We start from the raw sequence: 27,012 nt of genomic DNA, 5'->3' as shown, positions 1-27,012 counted from the left end.
TTTCCAAAGCGGAGGGGGAGCGCTTCGACGCCTAGGCGTCGCCTAGGCGTCGCCTTAGGGACGCTTTAAAAACATAGGTCGTATACCAACAAAACAACTTTCATGTCAACCTCCCAGGCATGAAACCAAACAGATTTTTGGTCACTCCTCTTATTAAGCGGTGCTCAACAGCTCCCATAGCTTATTGTATGGCTCAGCAGCTTAATTCCATAGTAATTAGCACAACTTTGAACATCCCCCTTATTCTTGAAGATTGGTACTAATATACTCCGCCTCCATTCTTCGGGCATCTTGTTTATCAAATGAGGTTGAAAAGCTTAGTTAGCCATATTAATTGTATTCAAGGCATCTCCACACCTCAATTGGGATACAATCATGACCCATCGCCTTGCCTCCTTTCATCCTTTTTCAAGCCTCCCTGGATTCGTCACATGTTGGTATCATCAAAGGAGTAGTCTAGCTCAATGGCGGAGCTCTCAGTCTCTCCACTGAACAGTTTGTTAAAGTACTGTCGCCACCTATTCTTGATCTCCTCGTCCTTCACCAGAAGTCGATCTTCTCCATCCTTGACGCATTTGACTTGGTTGACATCCCTCATCTTCCTTTCTCGGATCTTGGCCATCTTATAATATAGATGTCCCTTTCGCCCTCCCTCATGTTTAAATGCCGGTAGAGGTCCTCATACGCCCTACCCCTTAGCTTCACTCAGAGCTCGCTTTGCGGTCTTCTTTGCCACCTTGTGCTTCTCTATGTTGTCTGCACTCATATCCAGGTATAGGTGTCTGAAACAATCTTTCTTCTCCTTAATAGCCTTCTGGACATCATTGTTCCACAGATGTCCACCACCAGGTGTCTTTAGCTTCGCTTTGACTTTTCCCCTGGTTACCCCAAACTCCTCTGAAGCCACCTTCCAAACGCAAGTCGGCATCTTAATCGACATATTGTTTGCATCTCCTCCTTCCTACCAAGAGTCCTCCTTAGTAACGCTCTCCTTGAAAGCCTGAGCTGCCTCACACGTAAACTATATGGAAAGCCTGAGCTGCCTCCCCCTCAAACTATATGTTATAATATGGTCGTAGATAATTGATTTCAATTCCTGCCCTGCCCACCCCGTGACTGATGACAATACACTCAATAGCATGCACCAGCCATGAGGGGTTCACTGATAAAATCCATGTATAATTTAGTGAAATGAAAACTTCAATGTGCAGTTTTGTGATAGTTCATTATACATGTAGTTTTGCTGATTTTACTCCATGAATAAAGTCAACACGCATACCACACTATATTTGGGAAATACGGTACACATTTTGCAAAACTAAATCATATTTAACATACCATGACTAGAATGATCATCTTGTATTTTTAAATTAATCAGCACATCCAATCAAGGCTACACAACTAATTTAGGTGTGAAAAGGGAAAGATTCAAAGTCACCTGTTGATCATGAAGACGGTTTTCACGCTCAAGATCTTCAACTTCTTGCTGAACAATGCAAAGAAAAATTTTAGTTCACACCAAAAATGAAGAACAGAACCACCGAAAATGTCTGCTAAGCTGAAACTGACTTGAAGCGCCAAGATATGCCTGTGTGACTGACCCAATTCTTCTTCCCTTTGTGCTTGTTGCCGTGCAAGAAGCTGAAATGTACACAATTGTAAGCTGAAAACTGTGAGATGTCGTATCCCAGTTGTTATCTGTTTTCATCAAAGTATTGTTGATTAGCGAGGTGTTATAACTTGAATGGGTAACTGAAAAGAAAGAATGGGTAAAACATTAGGACATCATCACAAGGGTGCAAAATTACAGATCAAATGTCCAATTAAATACATGTAACTAGTTCGGACTTTGGTTTCTTGGGAGTTTGCTGGAGCTCGTGTGAACCGGAGAGGAAGATGGCATGGGTGCTGCCATTCAAGATTAACGTGGTCTGGTTCGGCCCATTGGCCCTGGTGAGCTGCACCTGGGTTTGTTACCAATAGGGTAACCTTCTGGCTCGCAAAACCAGTAGGTTCCAGTAGGGACTAACCCTTATGACCCCAGGGTCAAACCACATGCCAGCCATGTCAGATTTGAGCGAGAGAGGGAGAGAATGGTTTGTGCAACTCATACTGTTATTATTCAGAGAGATTACACGTATATGTAGTTACAGGATCTCAACTAACTCACACACTACCAGCCTGAAGACTAGGACCTAGATAACGTTACAAAGTACACCACTAGGAGCACTACCTATACATGCATAAACACACGTTCGCTAACACCCCGCCGCAGTCGAGTCGTCGTCGCCGGAAGAGACACAGAGACTGGACCTGAAAGCTTGGAACGAGCTTGTTGGCAAACCTTTAGTCATGATGTCAGCTAGTTGTTGAGTAGTTGGAACATGAACAACACGAAGCTCACCAAGGGCTACTTTTTCAAGGACAAGGTGAATATCCAACTCGATGTGTTTAGTCCGCCTATGATGAACTGGATTGGTGGACATGTACACAGCTGAGATGTTGTCACAAAAGACAACGGTGGCCTTTGGAAGAGTGCACCCGAGCTCGGCGAGGAGCTGTCTGAGCCAAACACAATCGGCAACTGCATTGGCAACCGCCCTGTACTCCGCTTCCGTGCTCGAAAGCGAGACAATGGCCTGCCGTTTTGAAGACCAGCTGACTAGAGCACCACTGAGATACACACAGTAACCAGAAGTTGATCGTCGTGTGTCTGGGCAGCCGGCCCAGTCCGCATCGGAATAAGCCACAATATCGGTCGACACGGATACAGGTAGGAGCAGGCGAGAAGTGGTGGTGCCGCGAACATACCGCAGGATCCTTTTGATGATGGCAAGATGGCAGTCCCGAGGATCGTGCATATGTAAGCAAGCTTGCTGAACCGTGTAAGCCAAGTCAGGGCGTGTCATGGTTAGATACTGAAGACCACCGGCGAGGCTTCTGTATTCGGATGGATCGGAGACAGGACTGCCAGAATCAGCAGCTACCTTGGGCTGAGTGTCCACATGAGTTAACGCAACCCAGGGAACTTGGAGTGCACGTCAGGGGAGATACGGGCTGCCCACGAGGGTGGGGGCGCGCCCACCCCCCGGGCGCGCCCCTGCCTCGTGGGGCCCCCGTAGCTCCTCCGACATACCCCTGCACCCATATATACTCTCGTACCCTAAAACTTCCAGAACGGAGATTAGATCAGAAGTTCCGCCGCCCTGTAGCCACGAAAAACCAATCGGGGCCCTCTCCGGCACCCTGCCGGAGGGGGTCATCATCACAGGTGGCCATGGAGGAGGAAGCACAAGGGGGAGAACCTCTCCTCCTCTCTTTCGGTGGTGCCGGAGTGCCATCGGAAGGGGAATCATCACCACGGTGATCGTCTTCATCAACATCACCATCATCATCACCATCCTCATCTCTTTTACGCGGTCCACTCTCCCGCACCCCGTTGTAATCCCCTACTTGAACATGGTGCTTTATGCCACATATTATGATCCAATGATGTGTTGCCATCCTATGATGTTTTGAGTAGATATCTTTTGTCTTTGGGTTGATTGATGATCTAGATTGGTATGAGTTGTATGTTTTACTTTGGTGCTGTCCTATGGTGCCCTCCGTGTCGCGCAAGCGTGAGGGATTTCCACTGTAGGGTGTTGCAATACGTTCATGATTCGCTCATAGTGGGTTGGTGAGTGAATGAAACACAAACCCGAGTAAGAGGATTGTTGCGTATGGGAATAAAGAGGACTTGATGCTTTAATGCTATGGTTGGGTTTTACCTTAATGATCTTTAGTAGTTGCGGATGCTTGCTAGAGTTCCAATCATAAGTGCATATGATCCAAGTAGAGAAAGTATGTTAGCTTATGCCTCTCCCTCATATGAAACTGCAATGATGATTACCGGTCATGTTAACAATTACCTAGGACAATTCCGCACACCGATCCACCATTATTCCACACTCGTTACTTATATTATTTAGTATTATATTCTAACTTTATGATAACAGCACCTACTTTTATATTTTAGCTCTCCGATATCATGCAAAGTTATCCTCTCCATACCCACAACGTAGTTTTATTTCTCGTTGCTAGTTGAAAGCAAACGTTCTGTGCGCGTAGAGTCGTATCAGTGGCAGATAGGGCTTGAGAGAATATTGATCTTAGCTTTAGCTCCTTGTGGGTTCGACACTCCATACTTATCACTTCCATCTTTGGAAAGTGCTACGATGATTCCTTGCACTTGGGGATTATCAAGCTCTTTTCTGGCGCCGTTGCCGGGGAGCAATAGCGTGGGGTTGATATTCTTGTGTGTGCTTGTTTGCTTTCTTCATTAAGTAGATTTTGTTTTTCCTTTTTTGTTTCTGTTTAGTTGTGGGTGAAACATACAAAAAAAATTAAAAATAAAAATACAAAAAAATTATTACTTGCCTCTCATGCCTAAAAAGTTTTTCAAAAAGAGAAGCGATTGGAAGGTTTTGCATTGAAGAAGTGAGGGTCGACCTTGAGCACTTGTGCTCATGCTCACGGAAATAGTGTAGAATTTTTCATGGAAGTTTCTTTGTAAATAATTATCCCATTGTATATATTCATTGTATTACAAAAATAATGTGCCAAGCCTTGGTTTTAGGATGATTAGATTGCTTGTTTACTATGTGCAAAACAAAAACAGAAACTTAGGCTGTAGTGCATGAATTTACATTTTTAACTGGAAGGTCAAATGGTTTTGATTCTTTTTGCACATTACTTCTGTACAAATTGTTCAAATTGTCAAATTTAGTTTATAATTTTAGGAGTTACAGAAGTTTGCCAAACTTCCAGATTACTACAGACTGTTCTGTTTTTAACAGATTCTGTTCTGCATGTGTTGGTTGCTTATTTCGATGAATCTATGGCTAGTATTGTTGGGTATGAACCATAGAGAACTTGAAATACAGTAGGTTTAACACCCATACAAATAAAGAATGAGTTCATTACAGTACCTAAAGGTAGTGATTTGCTTTATTACACTAACGGATCTCACAAGTTTTTGTTAAAGTTTTGTGTGGATGAAGTGTCCGAAGGTCGAGGAGCTATCAATATGAGAAGAATAAAGAGAGGCAAGAGTTCAAGCTTGGGGATGCCCAAGGCACCCCAAGTAAATATTTCAAAGTATACTCAAGCATTTAAGCTTGGGGATGCCCCGGTTGGCATCCAATCTTTCTTCTTCAACAAATATCGGTATATCTTGGTTTTTGTTTTGCTCACATGATTTGTGTCCTTTGTGTTTTTCCTTTTTTTCAAGAACCATGCTAGCATGAGATAGCCCTTCATTGATTTATAGAATACTTCATGTGCTTCACTTAAATCTTTTAAGTATGATCTTATAGAATTGCTTTTTGTGCTTCACTTAAATCTTTTGAGTATGGTTTTATAGAATGCTTCATGTGCTTCACTTATACATTTTGAGCTTGGATATTGGTTAGTTGTAGAATGCTCCATGAACTTCACTTATATCTTTTGGAGTATGAATAATACTATCATTTAATGTGGGTTTGGAAGAGTGTCAACTTTAGGAATTAGTGATCCCACTATTTTGGAAGATATTGAATCTTAGTGTGATATTTATGAAAGTGGATTCGGAAGAGTGTCAACTTTAGCTAGTAATGATTCCACTATTTCGGAAGAGGTTCCAATTGAGTATGAGAACAAAGTTGTTATTCATGATGCCTCTGAAAATTATTATGAGGGAGGAATACATGCTTGTAGGAGTTGCAATAATATTAAGTTTCCTCCCTATGTGCTTAAAGTTTTGAAAGTTATGCTTGTTTTGCCTTCCTATGCTAGTTGGTTGTTGTTCTTATAAATTGTGTACTCACAAAATCCCTAGGCATAGGAAGTGTGTTAGATTTAAATGTGCTAGTCATATTCTTCAAGATGCTCTCATTGTGCTTTAATTCCTATTTTTTATGTGCACATCATTGAAATCATCATGCCTAGCTAAAAGGCATTAAAGAAAAGCGCTTGTTGGGAGACAACTCAATATTTATCAATACTATTTTTGTGTGTCTACATGATTAAGCTACTGTGGTAATCATGTTTTATAGCTTTTGTTTCAATAAAGTGTCAAGTAAGACCTTTGGGAAGACTTGGTGAAGGTTAAAGTGATCTTGCTGTAAAAAACAGAAACTTTGCGCTCACGAGAATAGATGTCATTTTTTACAGAAGAGTGCTTTTGAGTTGATTCTTTTTGCAGAAGATTAATAGACAAATTCCTCACGTCCACCAATTTATTTCATAATTTTTGGAGTAGCAGAAGTATGGTTATTGTTCAGATCATCACAGACAGTTCTGTTTCTGACAGATTCTGTTTTCATTGCATAGTTTGCTTGTTTTCTAGTTTCTATGACTTATATTTCTCAATATAAATTATAGAAATGATATGATACAGTAGGCATTGTGTAAAAACAATTATGAACCTTGTCTTTGACAGTACCCACTACCCAAGTGCATGGTTTACTCTTTAATTCTTTATCATACTAACCTATCTCACGAAGTTTGGATGAGTTTTGTGTGATTGAAGTTTTCAAGTTTTGGGTAAGATATCGATATGAGGAGAATAAGGAGTGGAAGGACCCTAAGCTTGGGGATGTCCGAGGCACCCCAAGGTAATATTCAAGGAAGACTCAAGCGCCTAAGCTTGGGGATGCCCCGGAAGGCATTCCCTCTTTCGTCTTCAAAACTATCGGTACACCTTACTCGGAGCTATATTTTTATTCGTCACATGATATGTGTTTTACTTGGAGCGTCATTTTCTTTTGTTAGTATTAGTTAGCTGCTATTTAGAATAGTGTTTTGCATCTTTATTTTCAATAAAATTGTCAAGGATAGCCTTTATCATGCTTATTTTGCTAGTATACATGTTGCTGTTTGAAAACAGAAAGTTTATCGTTGTTGCAAAAATTCCCTAAAAAAGTCAGAGCATGATATAATGTTGAAACTTTTTGCATAATGAGCTCTGATAAATATACTACAGTGGGAATTTTCTCTCACAATTTTTGAAGATAGGGAAGTATTGATACTCTTGCATTCTTTACAGGCTGTACTGTTTTGACAGACTGCTGTTATGTTTGCATATGTATGCTTGTTTAATGATTCTATTTGAGGATAGGAGTGTTAAATATGCAGAGGCATTTAGTATGCAATGTTGAATAATAATTTTTGTAAATTGTTACAGTAGAAAATGATAAGGTTTTGCATTGGTTTATACTAACCTATCTCACGAGTTCTTGTTGAGTTTGGTGTGTATGAAGCTTTTGAGATTTAGGAAACCGGCGTATAAAAGGAATTAAGGAGACACAAAAGCTCAAGCTTGGGGATGCCCAAGGCACCCCAAGACATTATTCAAGAAGTCTCAAGCATCTAAGCTTGGGGATGCCCCGGTAGGCATCCCACCTTTTCTCTTCAACAACTATCGGTTAGTATCGGTTGAAACTAAGTTTTTGCTTCTTCACATGAGTTGTGTTATCATTGCAATGTCATTTTATTTTGTTTTGCTTGTTGTTTGAATAAAATTATTGGATCTGAAATATTGAATGAAAAAGAATTCTCCCATGACTAGTTAATGATTATTTGCCTACTCAGTGCCCTTCACTCAAATCTTTTGGAGTAGTTTGTCCTTTACTCTTGTGCTTCACGTATATCCTATGAGTAAATGGGGAATGAATTAAATGTCATAAATCTGAATTTTTATATGTTTCATATGCTTATAACATGGTTAGTGATGACTTCACACATAGAAAGTATGAGGCATAAAAGTTGTTGAGAGTTGGCAACCGTAGTTTTGGTCATCGTTGCAATTAATAGGAAGTAATAAGGAAAGAGAGGTTCACATACAAATATATTATTTTGGACATCTTTTATGATTGTGAAGCACTCATTAAGTATGACATGCTAAAAGAATTGACGTTGGACAAGGAAGACAACGTAATGGTTTATGTTTTCCGACATCTCAGTTAAAGTATATTGTCATTGACCTTCCAAACATGTTGAGCTTGCCTTTCCCCCTCATGCTAGCCAAATTCTCAGCACTAAGTACAAATACTACTTGTGCTTCCAAATACCCTTAAACCAGTTTCGCCATGAGAGTCCACCATATCCACCTATGGATTGAGTAAATCCTTCAAGTAAGTTGTCATCGGTGCAAGCAATAAAAATTGCTCTCTAAATATGCATGACTTATTAGTGCAGAGAAAATAAACTTTGTATAAATTTGTTGTGGAAGTAATAAAAGCGACGGACTGCATAATAAAGGTCCACATACAAGGGGCAATATAAAGTGACGTTCTTTTGCATTAAGATTTTGTGCATCAACCTTAAACGCACATGACAACCTCTGCTTCCCTCTGCGAAGAGCCTATCTTTTACTTTATGTTTTTACTTTATGTTTGAGTCAAGGTGATCCTCACTATTCCCTTTTTCATTTTATCCTTTGGCAAGCTCCTTGTGTTTGAAAGATCATGATATATATATCCAATTGGATGTAAGTTAGCATGGGCTATTATTGTTGACATCACCTAAAGGTGAATACGTTGGGAGGCAACATAATAAGCCCCTATCTTTCTCAGTGTCCGGCTGAAACTCCATAACCACAAGTATTGCGTGAGTGTTAGTAATTGTAGAAGACTATATGATAGTTGAGTATGTGGAGTTGCTAAAAAGCTCTATTCTTGACTCTTTCTGATGTTATGATAAATTGCAATTGCTTCAGTGACTGATATTATAGTTTGTTAGTTCTTAATGAAGTTTCTGAACCATACTTGACATTGTGAATAGATTGTTACTTGATCATGAAAAGTTTTATGGATAAGCTGCTATTATGACACTTATTGATGCTAGAAAAAGTGATTGGAATTATCATTGATCAAACTTAAGCACTTACTAGCATTCCGCATCAAAAATTATCTTTTTATCATTTACCTACTCGAGGACGAGCAGGAATTAAGCTTGGGGATGCCTGATACGTCTGCAACGTATCTATAATTTTTGATTGCTCCATGCTACTTTATCTACTGTTTTGGGCAATATTGAGCTTTATTATCCACTTCTATATTATTTTTGGGACTAACCTATTAACCGGAGGCCCAGCCCAGATTTGCTGTTGTATGCCTATTTCAGCGTTTCGAGGAAAAGGAATATCAAACGAAGTCAAAACGGAACGAAATCAACTGAAGAAGTTATTTTTGGAAGGAAAGCAACCCAGGGAACTTGAAGTGCACGTCAGGGGAGATACGGGCTGCCCACGAGGGTGGGGGGGGGGGGCGCCCACCCGCCCCGGGCGCGCCCCCTGCCTCGTGGGGCCCCCGTAGCTCCTCCGACGTACCCCTGCACCCATATATACTCTTGTACCCTAAAATTTTCAGAACGGAGATCAGAAGTTCCGCCGCCGCAAGCCTCTGTAGCCACGAAAAACCAATCGGGGCCCTCTCCGGCACCCTGCCGAAGGGGGCCATCATCACCGGTGGCCATGGAGGAGGAAGCACAAGGGGGGGAACCTCTCCTCCTCTCTTCCGGTGGTGCCGGAGTGCCATCGGGAGGGGAATCATCGCCACGGTGATCGTCTTCATCAACATCACCATCATCATCATCATCCTCATCTCTTTTATGCAGTCCACTCTCTCGCACCCCGCTCTAATCCCCTACTTGAACATGGTGCTTTATGCCACATATTATGATCCAATGATGTGTTGCCATCCTATGATGTTTTGAGTAGATATCTTTTGTCTTTGGGTTGATTGATGATCTAGATTGGTATGAGTTGTATGTTTTACTTTGGTGCTATCCTATGGTGCCCTCCGCGTCGCGCAAGCGTGAGGGATTTCCACTGTAGGGTGTTGCAATACGTTCATGATTCGCTTATAGTGGGTTGGTGAGTGACTGAAACACAAACCCGAGTAAGAGGATTGTTGCGTATGGGAATAAAGAGGACTTGATGCTTTAATGCTATGGTTGGGTTTTACCTTAATGATTTTTAGTAGTTGCAGATGCTTGCTAGAGTTCCAATCATAAGTGCATATGATCCAAGTAGAGAAAGTATGTTAGCTTATGCCTCTCCCTCATATGAAACTGCAATGATGATTACCGGTCATGTTAACAATTACCTAGGACAATTCCGCACACCGATCCACCATTATTCCACACTCGTTACTTATATTATTTAGTATTATATTCTAACTTTATGATAACAGCACCTACTTTTATATTTTAGCTCTCCGATATCATGCAAAGTTATCCTCTCCATACCCACAACGTAGTTTTATTTCTCGTTGCTAGTTGAAAGCAAACGTTCTGTGCGCGTAGAGTCGTATCAGTGGCAGATAGGGCTTGAGAGAATATTGATCTTACATTTAGCTCCTTGTGGGTTCGACACTCAGTACTTATCACTTCCATCTTTGAAAAGTGCTACGATGATTCCTTGCACTTGGGGATTATCAACCCACGGACAACCCATCTGGCCTTGTACCATTCCAATGATCCGTCGGCCTTCATCTTATGCGAAAAACCCACTTGCCAGTCACCACATTATTGTGCGGAGGGCGAGGAACGAGCGTCCAGGTGGAGTTGGAGATGAGGGCATCATATTCAGCCTGCATTGCAGCACGCCAATTGGGATCACGAAGGGGAGAGATGGGTGTGGCGGCGAGGTTGGAGTCGGCATAGCGTGGATTAGGTTGGAAAATCCCGTGTCGGGCGCGCGTAATCATCGGGTGACGAGCAGGAAAGACAAGGGAGGAAGGTTGCTCGGTGGAGCTGGAAGAGGGATGGGTCGCTGGGCCAGATGGGGGCGAGGGCGGCCCACGCGCAGCGGGTGGAGAACGTGGGCCATGCGAAGAGGTGGGCGGGGATCCAATAGATGCGGGCGACGCGGCCGTTGGGGAATGGGGTGACGTGCATGGCGCCCATGCAGCGTGATCAACGTAATCCAGGATCGAGGGATCGGCAACCGAATCAGACGTGGGTGGAGGGGATGTACGCAGCATTTTGAACGAGAAAATTGTTTCCACGAAAGTGACGTGCCGAGAGAAAATAATGCGCCGCGTGACTGGATCGTAGCATCTATATCATTTTCATTCATCGGGGTAGCCAAGAAAAACACAGACAACGGAACGAGCAGAAAGTTTGTGAGGGGCTGTTGCGATGATGTTGGGGTAACATAAGCACCCGAACACGCGGAGTCGTCGAAAGTCTGGGACGTGTCCGTGAAGGAGCTCAAACGGTGTAGTAAGGAGATGGGGTTTGCACGGTCGCCGATTGAGGAGAAAGGTAGATGTAGCTAACGCTTTAGCCCACCAGCAGGGAGGCATGGCGACATGGATGAGCAGAGTGCGGACGCCGTCGTTGTGTACGAAGGATTCGCTCGGCCTTGCCGTTCTGCTAAGAAGTATACGGGCATGTGAGGCGAAGAAGGGTGCCATGGGACTCGAAAAGCGCACGGTTCACGATGTTGTCGAACTCACGGCCATTATTAGTTTGCAAGGCTATGATGGTGCGTGAGAATTGAGTGCGAACGTAGGCGTAGAAGGCAGTGAGGAGACGATGAACCTCGGACTTGCGACGAACGGGAAAGGTCCAAACATAATGCGTGAAGTCATCAAGAATTACCAAATAATATTGATATCCAGACACACTAAGTACAGGACTTGTCCATAGATCACACTGACAAAGTTCAAAAGGAAAAGACGTTTTGGTGGTAGAAGAAGAAAAAGGACGCCTAGTGTGTTTGTCCGTTCGACAAGCATCGCAATGCGTCAAGGAGCTTCTATTAAAACTAAGCTCGTAGGAGGAGGAGGCCTTCACGAGGACGGCAGCACGGGGGTGACCAAGCCGCTGATGCCACAAATCAGCGGTGACGGAGGCAATGAGGCAGTTGCGTGGGCGCACGAACGGGTAGAGCTCGCCGATGGAATCACATCGGAGAAGAACCGTCTTGGTGGCCAAGTCCTTGACAGAAAAACCATATGGATCAAACTCAACAGAAACGGAATTATCAGAGTAAAGGCACGAACCAAAACAAGATTCTTAATGAGAGATGGAGAAATAAGAATGTCAAGAAGGGAGAGGGGACGAGAGGTAGTAGGAAGAGTGGCAGAACCAAGACCAGTAACGGGCAAGGCACTGCCATCAGCGACGATGGTAGATGATGGGGAGGATGGAGGGGGAGGAAACGAGGTTATACCGGAGCCCGATCCCATGTGAGAAGATGCACCGCTGTCGAGGATCCACTCGCCGCCCAGAGTAGAGGGAGGCTGCAGCGACATCTGGTTGAGGGCGGCGATCAGCGCAGCTTGATCCCACTGTGGGTCGATGAAGGAGCGGCCGCCTGGAGAGCGTGCGGGGCAGCAAGGGCAGATGGGCGAGCGCTAAGAAGCCCTGGAGCAGACCACGCCTGGAACGTGCCGGCCACGGCGGGCTGGGGCGGCACGGGGGGGCAATAGCCCATGGGGTGACCACCGGGAGCGCCGCCGTGATGAGGAGCCCCGCCGGAGGAAGAAGCGCCGCCCGAAGATGAACTGTCGCCGTTGTTCTTCTTGAGTTTCTTCCAGCCAGAGTTGTTGGAGGGGCCAGGAGAGGCCGCACCGGCGCCGAGCGCGTCCAGGTTGAAGTAGGGGGCCGCGGCGGGTGGCGGTGGCGGTGGGGGCGGCCGCACCGCATAGAACGCCTGCGCCTGGGCGAGCAGAGCATTGCGGGAGGCCACCCGAGCCTGGCGAGCGAGGCATTGTTCCTCGAGAAGGAGCGGAGCTTGACGAGGGGGGGGGCGCCCGCACGTTATGTGAGGGATGGCATGCTGAAGGCGTTCGTCGAGGCCGCGGAGGACGTTCTGGACGAGGTCGCGTTCCTTGACGCGGCGGCCAAGATTGCGGAGCTGGTCAGCCATCTACTCAGCTTAGAGGTGTAGTCCACGGCCGAGAGATCCCCTTGCACAAAGCTGTGGAATTCGTCGCGGAGGTAAGTGGCGCGGGCATCTCGGTTGCTGCGAAACAGGGAGCGAAGGGAGCGCCAGAGCGAGTGCACCGTGTCGCGACGCTCCTCGACGATCTCCAGAGCCGAGGGCGTCACCGTGGCGTTGTACCAAGAGACCACGGCGAAGTTGTTGAGCTGCCAATCGGAGGAGACCTGCGCGCGGGAGCCATCAACGTGGTCAACAAGACCGAACTTGGCGAGCGCGGCGAGAAATTGACGACGCCAGAGACCATAGTTCTCTTTTTCGTAGTCGAGAACAACGAGAACATGGCCGCGGATCCGCAGGGATTGGATGGTTTGGGTGGGAAGAGTTTGAGTTGCAACGGGCAAGCCAAAATCCTCATCAGAGTCGGAGCTGCCGGAGGAAGAGTGGGAGGAGGAGCTCATGGTCGATGGAGGGCAGCGGAAGGAATGGATCTAAAGGCCTGATACCATGTCAGAACCAGAGCGAGAGAGGGAGAGAATGGTTTGTGCAACTCACACTGTTATTATTCAGAGAGATTACACATATATGTAGTTACAGGGTCTCAACTAACTCACACTACTAGCCTGAAGACTAGGACCTAGATACGGTTACAAAGTACACCACTAGGAGCACTACCTATACATGCATAAATACGCGTTCGCTAACAAGCCACACACACACTTCTGCAACACACAACCGCCGCCGCCACCGTCGCAAGATGCAGATCGCAGGTAGCCGGCCGGCCACCGGAGTAAGCACACTGGCACACCCCCTGCAGGTTTTTTACCATCTGCCTCTCCTCTCTCCCGTCGGCACGTCCCTGCTGGTTCCTCTACCATCTCTGCCTCTCCTCTCTCCCACCGACATGCCCACCTGCTGGTTCCTCTTCAATTCGCCTCTTCTCTCCCGCCGGTCTGCAAGTCTTTCCCATAGCTATTGACATCGACCGGCACGGGATGCAAATGGCAAGCCAAGAGCAGAAAGATGTCATTGACCATGAGGTGTTCGTTTTCTAAATTCAAATTCAGCACGAGCACCTTTTAGCCCTGTAGCCTTCTTTGTTTTGTCTTTCGCCCTTAATCCAGGTCATGATTTAGTTGTTGCACTCCCCTTTTTTAGCACAAGCACAAGCTGCTGTACTGGTGTATTGTGCACAAGCTGCAGGTGGTAGGGCTGAACCTAGAACCTAAATGTTACCCTTTACCCTACCAGGGAGGTGCAGGCCAAATCTTTAACCTGACATTTTCCAACAGGTTCTGAGGTCCAACCACTTGAATAGTTGAATATTGAGCTGCCATCCAAAGCCAACGAGCTGCAGCCACATCCGCCCAAGTAGCAGCTGCCCAGCAAAGCTACGATAGAACCAAGGTGGGGTACATTAGGCCTGGGCATTCGGTAGAAACCAAAATTTCGGTTAGTATATTTCAGTTTTTTTTTATTACTTCAGTTAGCACCAACGATAACCGAGAATAGCATCAAAAATAAGAAAACCGAAATTTTGGTTAACCGAGTATTTCTGTTCGGTATTCAGTTAATACCGGAATGATTGTTCAGTTGTGTGCCGTTAACCTCTTGCATCCCACATCATTATATCCAAGCTCTCTTCGCCTTCTATGTAGCCAGGCGAGGTGGGTCTAAAGAACGAACAGAAACACACATTCGTGCTGCGTTGGCCGCTGGGCACGCGCACGTACGCTACCAGCAAACAGGCTCACGCTTCATAAAAAAGCCCATAGAAGTTTGGGCCTTGCTTACAGCTGGTTGGATCGGTGCACGGGGGTGAGGCTCCTGTTGCACGCACGCTTAGTCGCGATGTGACGCGCAATATTTTATCCTGGCGTGGGAGAACAAGCTCGTTTGACTGCTCGTTCAACATCTTCAGATATGCTTGGTTTTTTGTTCAGTAGACCTGGGTAATATCAGACCGAGAAAACTTAGTTCGGTTAGCAAGTGTGAAAACCTAATTTTTCTGTACTAGCCAAAAAAAAACGAAATTTCGGTTTGTTCGATTTCGGCATCAGTTCAGTCTTCGGTTCATCGGTTTGTTAGTATAGTGGTGGCTGCATTTTACAAACTTGCTTATGTCCAGGGGACCAGGGTTCTCTGCATTTATAGCAGAATCCTTTCTCTATTGCTTGCTGTATAGTGGTGGCTGCAGGTGTGTTAGTATACCCAGTGTTTTTAGTAGTTTCAGCTGGGATCTGTTTCCTGTAAGATGGAGTAAAAGACCTAGCAGGAGTAACAGTGAGACAGGATTTTTCAATTCTTCTGGCAAACCACATAGCTTTTTGTATGTTGACTGGTTCCAAACATTCCAGATGACTCTGAATGTAGGGGTGCGGTCCAGAAATGAACTGTGCTTGTAGTATTTATCAGGAATGGCAGGGTTATCTCTCCTCATGAGGTTCATTTGTTGCTCAAAGTTGGAGATGTACTGTGCTACAGCCCCTGTTTGTTGCAGGTTATTGAAGGATCTCACATTTTCACAGATAGAATTGTGGCAAACCTATCAGTCAAGTAAGAACAGAATCTATGCCATGGTACATTCAGGACTGCGAACCCGGTTCCTCTCCAGCAATGAATGGACTCTCCCTTTAAATAAGACACAGCAAACTCTGTCCTTTGTTCTAAGGGAGTCCTGGCAGCATCGAAGTACTGCTCAATATTTTGAATCCATGAGTCTGCATCTGTCCCATCAAACTCAGCAATGTTAAGTTTGGCAGGTTTGACAGAAAGCAAGTTCCTTCTGACATCAGGTATGTTAGGTCTAGCTCTTTGGATCTCTCTTCTCTGTTGGTCTTCAGGTAAATCTTCAACAGTGAGCACATGTCGTGCAACCTGCGCTCGCTGTTGGTTTTGTGGAGTGTGAAAATCCTGCTTATTTGTGACATGATTTGGATGTCTGTAGGGACCTTTTGGAGTTCCATCCAAGTTCAGTTCCTTGCCAGTGTTCTTGTCCACCAGTACTGCAGACAGCCATTGCTACTGCATGTTTATCTGCTGCAAGGTGATTGTTGGGTAGCTGTTTGGGGCGCCCCTGTGGTGCAGCGATTGGTGTTACTTCTGTGCTACCATGGGCAGAAGGAGGGGCTCTTCTTCTTCCTCTCCAGACTGTCCCTCCGTGAGCTTCTGCAAACTGGCCTGTATTTTCTTGAAATTTCTCTGGATAAAAAAGGGCAGCCCGGTGCATGTAGCTCCCGCTTGCGCAGGGTCCGGGGAAGGGTCCGACCACTTTGGGTCTATAGTACGCAGCCTTTCCCTACATTTCTGTAAGAGGCTGTTTCCAGGACTTGAACCCGTGACCTCATGGTCAAAAAAGGGCAACCTGGTGCATGTAGCTCCCGCTTGCGCAGGGTCCAGGGAAGGGTCCGACCACTTTGGGTCTATAGTACGCAGCCTTTCCCTACATTTCTCTGGATGCTAGCAAAAAATTTGTTAACTGTTTCGGTGAACTGACAGAACTCCTGTTTATCTTCTTCACAATTCTGTCTCAGAGTCTTGATATCCAGTTGTAGAGACTCCAATTCAAGAGATCCCGTGTCTTGGGTTTCATCAGGATTTGTCATCTTCTTGGTCACTGTCTCCTAGCACGGGGTGATGTACCACGTCTCGGGGCACAACTGGGTAGGAGAGGAAAAGACTTTACACCGGCTTACCGGCAACCAGTCCTCGCCTGACCAGTTCTTCCGCCGCCACACCGACGCCAACGCCACCCATCACCAGAAATAGCACTGGAAGGGAGGGTTGGGTGGATTTCACACTGAAGCCCGAACCTTTCCTGCTACCGAGCTGTCTAACACCGCCGTTCGCTGCCATGCTTTCCGCCGCCGCCGTGGACCCAAAACCAGCTCCGATCTGGATCTCGCGACGCCTCCAAGGATTACAACCGCGCTCTGATTACCAATTGACAGGATCAAGCAAGGACTGTCACTAGATTCCGACAAACAGGGGAAAAACACTCAATTTCTCCGGGAATTTTGAGATCGATTTCAATCAGATCTGAGGTAGGTAGCTAGGGTTCGCCAGCCGGAACACGGCGGCTTCAAGGGCCAAGCCCAGATACATCTAGAATGCCCTCTCCACAAGCCAGAGGAGGGGTTAAAAAGGTTCAACGACGAAAAGGAAGACAGCGACATGTTCAGCACGCTACAGTGCTTGCGGTGAATTCAAAAGTAATTGTTACATCCACGTGAACCGTTCATCCGGAGATCTGCGGCTGAGGATGCGAGAGGCTTGAGCGCGAAGCGGTACGCGACTCCAGCTTCCGTTAGATCGTAGTTCGACGGCTGATAGGTGCTTGAACAAACTGAAACGGTACTGTAATATATCAGGCCCTTGTCGAGACAGGTGAGTGCCCTGGTGAGTGCAGGCTCAGCAGCGGTCCTGGTCTAGGTGGGCAGGGGCTGAGCTTGTGGAACCATGCTGGTAACCCTTGTGTGGCTACTCCTGTGGATCTGGTTTGTGTTGAAATATATTGCCCGCCGTTCTCTATCAGTTTGGAGTTTTGGACTAATTGGCTGGTGCATGAATTCAATAGTTTGATTGGATTAGCTGTGTGTGAATATGTGATGGATTCTTCAGCTAATTTGATTAAGCTGTGTGATAGATTCTTGACAAAGTTTTATTCGACTGTTTTTCCCTTGATGCCATTTTAGTTGATCATTTTTATGCAAATTGCAGCTGATGACCAGCTCTTCACAGTACCTATCTGCCCCACCTCTGTGGCCACGTGGCACACACACATGACCAATAACAAGACCTTGAAGTAATTAGTCGCCAATGTGAGATGGAGAACATCCAGTGATATAGAGGTCGTGCTTAGCTACCCACTGGGTAGAGAATCCACTCGCATAGCCAAGTACGGGAACAGTGGTTAGAAATTTATAATCCACTAGATTTTTGCAACATTTTACTAACAATTTCCTACTGAACATTTAGGAGAATAGTTTATTTGAAACATAACATTACCAGAATTTGCTGCTCAGCCAATTCAATACTTAGTGCATCCTGTTTAACATATCCTGCAAATACAAATAGTGTTAACAGTGCAAAACATCCGCAAAAAAAAAAGTTAACAGTGCCAAATTTTAACCATTCAACTGATGGGGAAAACAAAAGAGACTAGGAAATGACATAGTATTGAGAAAACCAATTACCTGGACTTAGATTGTCACGTTTGCTGACCTGTAGCATCAATACAGTACTCTCATCAGCAGTTTCAAAACATAACTCCATATATTTACAAGTAAGGCAACGTCAAATATGAGAAGGAAACTCTCACAGTTGTGAACCTTGATTCACAATGGGATTAACTACCGTGCTGAAGATAGCCAGACGGCGTGGCTGCGACGAATTGGGTAGACATAGGTTGGGACTGTTACAGTATATGTGGATTGTACTAGCCCTTTCCATCAGTTCGGACTTTTGGTTGCGTTGGCTAGTGCATATCGGAGCTAAGGTCTTGAGTTCAAGTCCTGGTTTGCGCAATTTATTTAAAAATTGCTGATAGCCCCCCTTTGTGTCCACGTAGAGGCCTCTTGAGTCATACGTGAGTTTCTCGCGGCGTCGCTCTCTTCCGGTTGCACGTGTTGACTTGTCTTCCCCGTCACACGTGAGAGGGGGTGTTACAGTATATGTGGATTGTACTAGCCCTTTCCATCAGTTCGGACTTTTGGTTGTGTTGGCTAGTGCATGAAGCTTAACAGGGACAAGAGAATAAACTGGAGAGATAAGATTGATTGTTCTTGCTTGCCTTAACCCTAGATATATGTCATCCTTTTATAGTGGATGCTTAGGCCACTGACCTTTCGTAACACAATATGACTTCCTAATGAATTAGACTCCTAGTCCTAAACTTCCTAATACACTGCCATTCCCTAAAGGACTCTTCTCCTTTCCTTCCCCAGCACATGAACTGCTGCTGCTGCAATATCCCTGGCCCTCTTGCCGGCCGCATCCACCGTACTAGCGTCCACAACACTACACCCTTCCCAGACTAGCAGCTTGTCCTCAAGCTGCAGGGTGGCGGCCATGGTTGAAGTTCAATCACATCACGCTGAACTATTTGCTCGGCAGTATATTTTGTTGGATCAATCCCTTGGTCTTCCCTCGGCTCCTTTTCCTTTGTATGCACAATTGAACAGCAACCCCATACAAAATTTGAAGCACAACACCTCTGCAAGCTATTTTTTAAAAAACTGAAAACTGTTGAATGTGTGGCACATCACTGTTGGCCCAAGAGGCCCAGGTCCATATCCCATAGAGGTATTCGACCTAGAAGGAGAGGAGCTCGATCCTGCCTGGAGCTAAGCACCGCTACACCACACTGAAGCCACGGGATACGCCTCTCCTCCTCTCTTAACATGGTATCGGACCAGGAGGCGGCCTAGTGGCGGGCGACAGCAGGGCCCTACGGGAAGGGGGAAGGCGGTGGCGGACCTGCACGACGGCGGGGCAGCTGCGGCATGCAGCAGGCAAGCTCGGGCAGGCGGCTGGTGAGGAGCGCACGGCGTGGCTGCACGCGAGCTGTGGGGAACGCTGGTGGCTGTGGCCCGACATCTTCCTCCTCTTCTCTTCTCCGGTGGCTTGAGATTGACTCGTCTTGTTGCTGGAGCTGTGGTGTGTGTGAGGAACTGCTGGAGCTGCTGAGAAGGTGATGCAGAGTATCCTATGGACATCACCATGTCAAGAGTCAAGAGTCCATTTGGCAAGTGACACGTGCGACATCTACTTCAAGATAGTGTTTCTTGGAAGAAGTGCACTTACATAGCCACAGGCCTTGCCCGGGCACCAAAGACTGGCTGGCTCCAGCACTGCTGGAGCCCGCACCACAGGCACCATCTCCATCCCCATTGCAGATCTGGCGCCAGTGGTGAGTTGGCAGCCACATGCCAGATCTGCAACACTGGTTCAAACTTGCAGCCAGCCACCTCCTTCAATCCCAGGAAATATTAAGCCCAGCATCAGAATCTCCATCCTAATCCAACAGTGCACCTGAAACAGACACCTGCTGTGACTCCGGCGACGATGGCATCAATCTCACTTCGCAGTTACATGGTCTCCTCCATGTGCCGGCTTCAGCTCCGTCAGAAAGGACACGATCAAGTTGAGAGAGACTAGACCTCTTCGTGAGAACCTAGACCTGTTCGTGGAATGTGGGCATCAACCAGATTAGCTTCATGGGGAAGTTTCTCGATCGGAGGCAACAATGAAGGTGCGCAAGGCTCCGGTTTTCCTCGGACTCGAGGTCAGAGAGCAGAATGTGGTTCCACTCGATCAGAGCGAGCGAGAGAGAGAGAGAGAGGAGTAAGAAAAAAAATTCCAATTGCTAGGATCTCGTGTGGCATAATCTGATGGCTAATATGTTCATTTGTGTGATTTAGAGGAACTTCTGCCATTGAGCTCATGCATGGACAAAAGACGGTGCTTGTGGGCTGAGCCTTGAATGGATACATGGACAAAAGACCGTGCCATGGAAAATACATGCAAAATGAGAGGTCAAGGGAACGGTATAAAACTTGGGATAAGGAAAGTGAACCAAAAAAAGTTTGGGGTCACCCGAACAACATCGATACTCTGAAGGGAGTAAAAAAGGACTTTTTATGAATGATGCAAATCACCAGCTAACAGTGGGTGCTTCTTAGTTGTTGCACATGAATTTCCAACAAGTATATAGAAACAAAAAAACATGTGAGAACAAACATAACAGTGAGTGCCCACCATTCATTCCTTTTTTCCTGCTTCAATATAGCAAACGAAGGTAGCAATGAATGGGCTTAATAGAATAACTCACTGCTGCTTTAGCCTCTAAAGAATGATGAAGATCCTTGTTTTCATTGAGAAGTTTAGCTATCTCCCGTTCCTTCTCTTCAATCATTCTATCAGAAATATCACGGAACGATTCATGCTCTTCCTAAAAAATCAAGAATATATTAAAATACTGAATGGAAAGACCACATTCAGTCATACAAGTCATGCCACAGGGCAGGAAACAACCTTCAATTTCTCATACTTCAGTGTCCATTCCCCTAGGTTCTTCTGAAGGTGGTCTTCAACATGGACATTGCTTTGACCCTTCATAGACTCACATTTTACTGCATTATCCATGTTCATACATTTGATCAACGAACCTCATTAAAGAGAAAGGGAAAGAACTCTGAAAATACACTGAAGTCCTCTTACATCTCCAGCTTTCCTCTACACTTGCCAATTTTTTCTCCCATGATTCTTTTTCTGAGAGAAATTGAGAGGTAACATAATCTAATTTTTTCATGACATTCTTCAGTTTTTTGTCCAACTCCGCAAGACCCAAATCCCTGGAAGGAAATTAAGTAAAGGTAAAATGTTTCTCAAACTAAAAACTGCTTGCAGAAAATAAATTGATGGTATCACCGTGCATCAGCTTACAGGAGTAGTGCCAAGGTAGACGGGTCTAAGTGTCTAAAGTAGTCTCGACTCATGATGACTACTATATGACCAATCTCAACTGGTCGACTGCCAGTCATAAGACCATACTTGATACAAATACCACACTGCTGGTCTTTTACAGTAAAAAACTGGAGGGGGGGGACAACAGTATATGGCTACATACTGAACCAGAAGCACAACATCTTGCTATTTCCGTTAAAAAAACATCTTGCTATCAGATTATTAGAGGCACTTGTAAGAAAGTACATGCTCAAGCAGAACCCAGAAGCAAATCATAACTTCATAAGCAGCTGATATGAGTACATGTCGCACAACTGATATGAGTACATGTACGCACTGCACATACTAGATCTGCTCATCTCTACATATTGCTAGTCTGCTACAGACAAGATACTACTGAACGCATTAGGTTTGATCCCCTGGGCTCGATCGGAGGCGTATCTCCTTCAGAGTGGGTACGGACCGACATGAACACACTCTATCAGTGCACAGCACAATATGTCAAGCGACTACTTATACTTGACTAATCAGCAACTCTCGACTAGCCCAATCAGTCGAGTCAGGATGTCCAGCTGAGACCCAAGTACTGACTCATAGATTAGTCAAGCGACTCTAGTAGTGCTCTGAATACCATTCGGATTTTTTTGTCACAATTAATAGTATTGCAACTTGCAAACAAGGTGGGCTGCTACTATACACAGGCTATGAAGTTAGTTCATTTTTTAAATAATACTCCCTCTGTAAACAAATATAAGACGTTTTAGATCACTAAAGAGTAATTCAGTAACCTCCCAAGTAGTATCTTAGAAGAATTTCCGGAAGCATAACCATTTTAGTTATGGACGTCATTTCAATTTAAGAACATCAAGAAATGATCGAAGTTAAGCTGATATACCTTGCCTCGATCTCTTCACTATGCCTGCATTGAGCAACTTGAAGGTCCTGGATCGCTTCATCTCGTTCTTCTAAGGCAGCTGCCACCTCCTTTTCAGCTTCCTACATTACAGCAATGGTGATTGATTAAATAAGTTGTGACATATTTGGTTACATTACACATCTACCAAACAATTGATGGCATACTCTTATTGCTTCTTCATGTGCTTTAAGAACATCTGAATTTTGAGCTGTGCTCAACTCAGCATCCTTCCTTTGCAAAAGTGCATGTGCACGGATCTTGTACGCGGAAAACTCACTTTCTAGTCGACTGATCTGCAAAGTTCAAAATGCTAAATTGTGAGTTCTTGTCATAAGTGCTAGTTACAGCATGTTTAAATGATGTCTTCGCATCTGAAAGTCAGTGAAGCTCTTAAACACAAGGCAGTGTCGTAATAACTGGGTCAATAATATATCCTATGCCATTTTAGGCTTAAAAAGAATCATCGCGTAACCAGAACACTGAGGAAAATAGACACGGTGGTTCCTCAGAAAAAGAAAAACTCCATACAAACAGGCAGCAGTCGACAGTGTCAGAACCGATCTACCGCGGCGGCTGTTGTCGGCGCTGTCCGGCCCACGCTCCTCTCCAACCTGTCGCCCACCACTACCACGACTCTCCCCTCCTCGCTGTCTCCCCCACTCCCTTCCTTCCTCTGCCTGACCACGACAAGTACGACACCGACGTCGTCAATCGACCGACACGTCTCCTGCTTCTCCTCTGTTGCAGTAGTCCGACCACCCATCATCAACACCACACACCCTCATCCTCGCCGTCCCCTCCGCCCCCTCCCACGACTCCTCCGACGACCTACGCATCGCAACTTTGCCTCCGGCGGCGTCCGTGCCCCAACAAAGCCCCTCATGCCTCCTCCATTTCCTGTTGCAACAGCCCCTGCCACCACTGCCCCCGGCTACATGCTGCTCATACTCAGCAACATTAGCTCCACCTACTACTAGCATGGAGCAGATTTCTTGTGATTTGCGTTTCTCCTGAAGGATATCTTTTGCTTCCAGAGCAAGCATTTGGCCTCTGTTTTTCCAGCCGCCGTTTATTCCATTCATCGATATTGTGATGTATAATGACTATGGAGTCATGCATAATTAAACATATCTTGCCCAGTCTCAAGCTGGTCTTGTTAAACGCTACTTCGACTTTGAAACCAGGCTTTACTTCCTTTTCTCTATCTGTTATTTAGTATAAAATCTTCTTGTGAGATCATCTGCTTTTTTATTAATCGAGGTGACTGGTTTTCATTGTTTGAAATAATAAATGCTTTGTTTGCGCTCTACTCTTATGAAAGAGCTCATGCTTTGTTCTCTAAGAGTTGACCCAATTGCGAGTATTGTAGTATTTTGTTTCCAGCGAGGAACTCAATGAAATACATGTGAGAAGTGACTTAATAGTTTCTCTCATGAAAATATTATCAGACTGACAGATTTGATGGTATCATATTCAGTATGTTTTTCGTTAACCAGAGACAAAGATATGTGATGTACTGTATTTGTACATGCGTAGTCTGATAAGAGTTATTTTGCATGAATAAAGGGAAAATATTTGGTCTGATAAACACCCTCAAATGTGTAATACAAGATCAATCACTAAGTGAGGCAATTTGGCTCCGTGGATCTAGGGAGCCTAGAACTTTATTTTATTTGAAAAGGATATTTAAAAATTCCAAGACAATTGATTTTTCCCTCCAGTATAGTTGTTCTCCACAAATATGTAAAATTCCATAAAATACTATATGATGATGTGCAGGCTACGAAAGAAATCAAACAATTTAGCCTCAAAACAACAAAAAAATCCTGACTAGATCCGGATGGCTGCTCTGGAGGCCAGGCCAGAGCAGTGTGAATCCGCAGCGACATGGTTGATGGATTTGGACAAGGTGCGACAACGTGGTGACACGGCTTAACTACTATGTTGTGATTCAAGAGGCTTTGTGATGACAGAGGGGATTAAGTCGTTGACTGCGGGTGCTGATAGGAGGGGGTTGTGCGGGTGTCCGTTTACAACGAGACAACTGTCCCTCCGGCTGTGAAACTATGAATATGTTTCTCCCATTGCAACGCACGGGCATTGTGCTAGTCCATACAAAAGAGTCAGCATTGTAATTACAAGGCAAGCACCAAAAATCTCTTCTAAAGAAGTGAGCCTAGCTCACTTGGGTGGGGAATTTGGGTTCCTACTTATTATACAGCCAGGATCTCCGCTACAGTAATCTCTTATATATTCCATCCCCAACTTATTATAAATATCGCCAAACTGGGTGTCCGTCTCCTCTACCAAACTAACCATATGACCTTCGCAGCAAATCCAAACCACAGCAGATAAAGTACAGTGTTGCCACCGACTTAAGAACCAATGGTGGTGCCAGGAGGTAGGACCTGTGTTATCAGTACCTAACTTCTACGGAGTAGGGACAGAAAGCTTCCAGTGCAGGTACAAACTTTTGGATAAGATAAGATCTAAAATAAAATGCACCTCCTCCTTCGCAGAAATTAGATCCGAATCTTTGTTTTGGAGCAATTGATTTTGCATTGACAACTCTGATTCCAATTGATCTGCAGAATATCCAAATATCTGTATAAATGTATTACTCCAAAATCAAAATAGAATGTTTGGGGCAGACTTACTTCTAAATTTGGCAGATTCTATCTCAGATCTAAAGCGCGCACTTTCCAATGCTTCCAATTTTTCTCTAAGGGATTCACATTCGGCTTCCCAGCTTTGTCTTTCTTTTTCCTGAATGATTATCAGTTGGGACAATTTGGTTAGTGCCTCCAACTCCAAGACATCATAAAAAAAATGTGTTAACCATACAGCAGTAAAAGCTGTTTTAAGGGGAAGTTAACTAAAGCCTAAAATATTCTACTGATGCATGGTGACAAAAAATACTACCTACTCGACATTTTAATAAGTTGATTGAACAAACTCATAGGTGAGTTAATCTACAAGACAAAAACTAAATCAAGCCAGGCAGGTAGGTATACTCAGAAACAAGGTTACATGGACACAACATGAAGTAACGGCAAGTTTTTGTGAACTATAGCTGTTCCAAAATTTGAACTTAAGGCTAACCACTAAAAATGATCAGCATATGTGAATAAATAGTATTTTTACCAGTGCAATTTCTGGATGCTCACTGTTTCCACAAGATAATAATCAGCATATGTGCTATTGATATTGAAGATGCCTACAAGTTTGGTGTCTAATATATTAAAAACTATCAATAGGAAGAGTTGGTACAAGGTAGGCTGACATACATGTTGGTCCTTCAAATGAGTAAGCTCGCCTTTAATCTCCTCCAAGGTAGCTTTAAGCCGGGCAGCTTCACCGGTTGATGCTGCTTCAATTCCGGTTATTTCTGAATCTTTCTTCGCGAGTACCATCTGGAACAGTTTAACTATAAATAAAATATTCCAACAGACAATGGATGTTCTATTTAATCCACCTCTTATTCCCAGCATGTTAAGGCTTATCTTCTTCAGCTAGAGAATACTTTGACAACAACGTATCGCATAAGAAAACAGTAATGTTTGAAAACACTTAAGTGGCAGACACAGGATATAACTTAGTGTATGATACAATGCTGCACAAAGATAACTTTTCACTCGAATTAATACCTGCAGTGATTGAATCGTTTCGGATGCCTTTGTCCTCTCTGCAGAAACCTCAGCTAGCTGTGCCTCCAAGCTCTCTAATTGCTTAAGAGAAGAAAGAAGCCAGATTCGATTACCCTAAATACTAATACTTCTGCAAATTCACATTTACAAATTTCCTTCCTGCTTCTCTTTCCTTACCTTGTGATGCTTAGCAGAAAGCTCTGAAACTGATGCATGCCTCTTTTCTTCAGCAGACTGCATTGATCTTTGGATTTGTTCTAGCATCTTTATAGACATCACATTAGTCCAGTTCAGATTATTTTAGCTCATAGAATAACTATTGTTAACTCCGACCATGAGCATCAACCATACACATCCGAAGGTACGCATATATTAATATCTTGTTTGGTTATTTCAGCATACTCAGAGTATGAGAAATAACTAAACAAATCTCAGCAACACAACCAAACACGCAATTACTTTCACTTGATCAGCATTCAGCATCACCTATCCCCCATTTCCACCTTTGTAGGAGATCTTGGCAGTTGGCACTTACTCCTATGAAGTACTAATACGATTTTCAGAATTCAAAGTGTATACCCCTGCAACTCTTTTATCCTTCAAGATCATTTGACTGATTATGTTCTCTTCTGTTTTAAGAACATGATCACATGTCCCACAATTCAAACAAGAAATTATTAAGCCCTTTTTATACATGTAAGTACCTGCTCTTTTTCAAGCATTGACTGTTGCAATTTCTCAAGGGCATTATTCCTGGCCTCCAAAGCAAGCCGTGTCTCGTCAAAATTACATCTTAACCTACACATGATTTGCATATAGTAGTAAGAAAGATATTGTATAATTAGCATTCCTATTGCAGAAGATAAGCATGAGATTTGATGAGTTGGTTGCAACATTAAGGAGATCACTTACTGGTAACTGCTCGGTTGGCTGGTGAGTAGGGGATTAATAGGGGAATCAGGGAGTTAATCGGCTACTCAGTGACCCACCGAGTAGGGATTAATCGGTCAATATTTTGAACAATGGCTGCTTGTTCAAGAGTACCAGATATGAACATGTGGCACGTAATA

General features: G+C 44.5%; 1 protein-coding gene across 8 annotated transcripts in view; it reads right to left on the bottom strand.

Annotated features, from left to right (window-relative positions):
• LOC119363692 (protein GRIP-like) overlaps positions 1–27,012 on the bottom strand; it is a 41,899-nt gene that overhangs the window by 3,081 nt on the left and 11,806 nt on the right. For 3 of the 8 annotated variants that reach the window (XM_037629056.1, XM_037629058.1, XM_037629055.1), the window contains exons 4-18: positions 26,647–26,740; positions 26,120–26,206; positions 25,943–26,023; positions 25,583–25,708; positions 24,953–25,061; positions 24,801–24,880; positions 22,460–22,588; positions 22,275–22,375; positions 21,134–21,267; positions 20,948–21,045; positions 20,745–20,864; positions 18,109–18,136; positions 17,921–17,973; positions 1,570–1,698; positions 1,439–1,486 (exon numbers count right to left, since the gene is read on the bottom strand). In XM_037629056.1, coding sequence (XP_037484953.1) covers positions 1,439–1,486; positions 1,570–1,698; positions 17,921–17,973; positions 18,109–18,136; positions 20,745–20,864; positions 20,948–21,045; positions 21,134–21,267; positions 22,275–22,375; positions 22,460–22,588; positions 24,801–24,880; positions 24,953–25,061; positions 25,583–25,708; positions 25,943–26,023; positions 26,120–26,206; positions 26,647–26,740 — 1,417 coding nt within the window. Of the gene's footprint in view, positions 1–1,438; positions 1,487–1,569; positions 1,699–14,751; positions 14,862–17,920; positions 17,974–18,108; positions 18,137–20,744; positions 20,865–20,947; positions 21,046–21,133; positions 21,268–22,274; positions 22,376–22,459; positions 22,589–24,800; positions 24,881–24,952; positions 25,062–25,582; positions 25,709–25,942; positions 26,024–26,119; positions 26,207–26,646; positions 26,741–27,012 lie in introns of those variants that run through there. The other 5 variants (XM_037629060.1, XM_037629061.1, XM_037629057.1 and 2 more) reach the window with 5 other exon arrangements.

Source organism: Triticum dicoccoides, chromosome 2B (genome assembly GCF_002162155.2).
Source record: "Triticum dicoccoides isolate Atlit2015 ecotype Zavitan chromosome 2B, WEW_v2.0, whole genome shotgun sequence".
Lineage (NCBI taxonomy): Eukaryota > Viridiplantae > Streptophyta > Magnoliopsida > Poales > Poaceae > Triticum > Triticum dicoccoides.
Note: the sequence above shows the minus strand (reverse complement) of the source record. Positions and strands in the feature narration are given on the sequence as shown.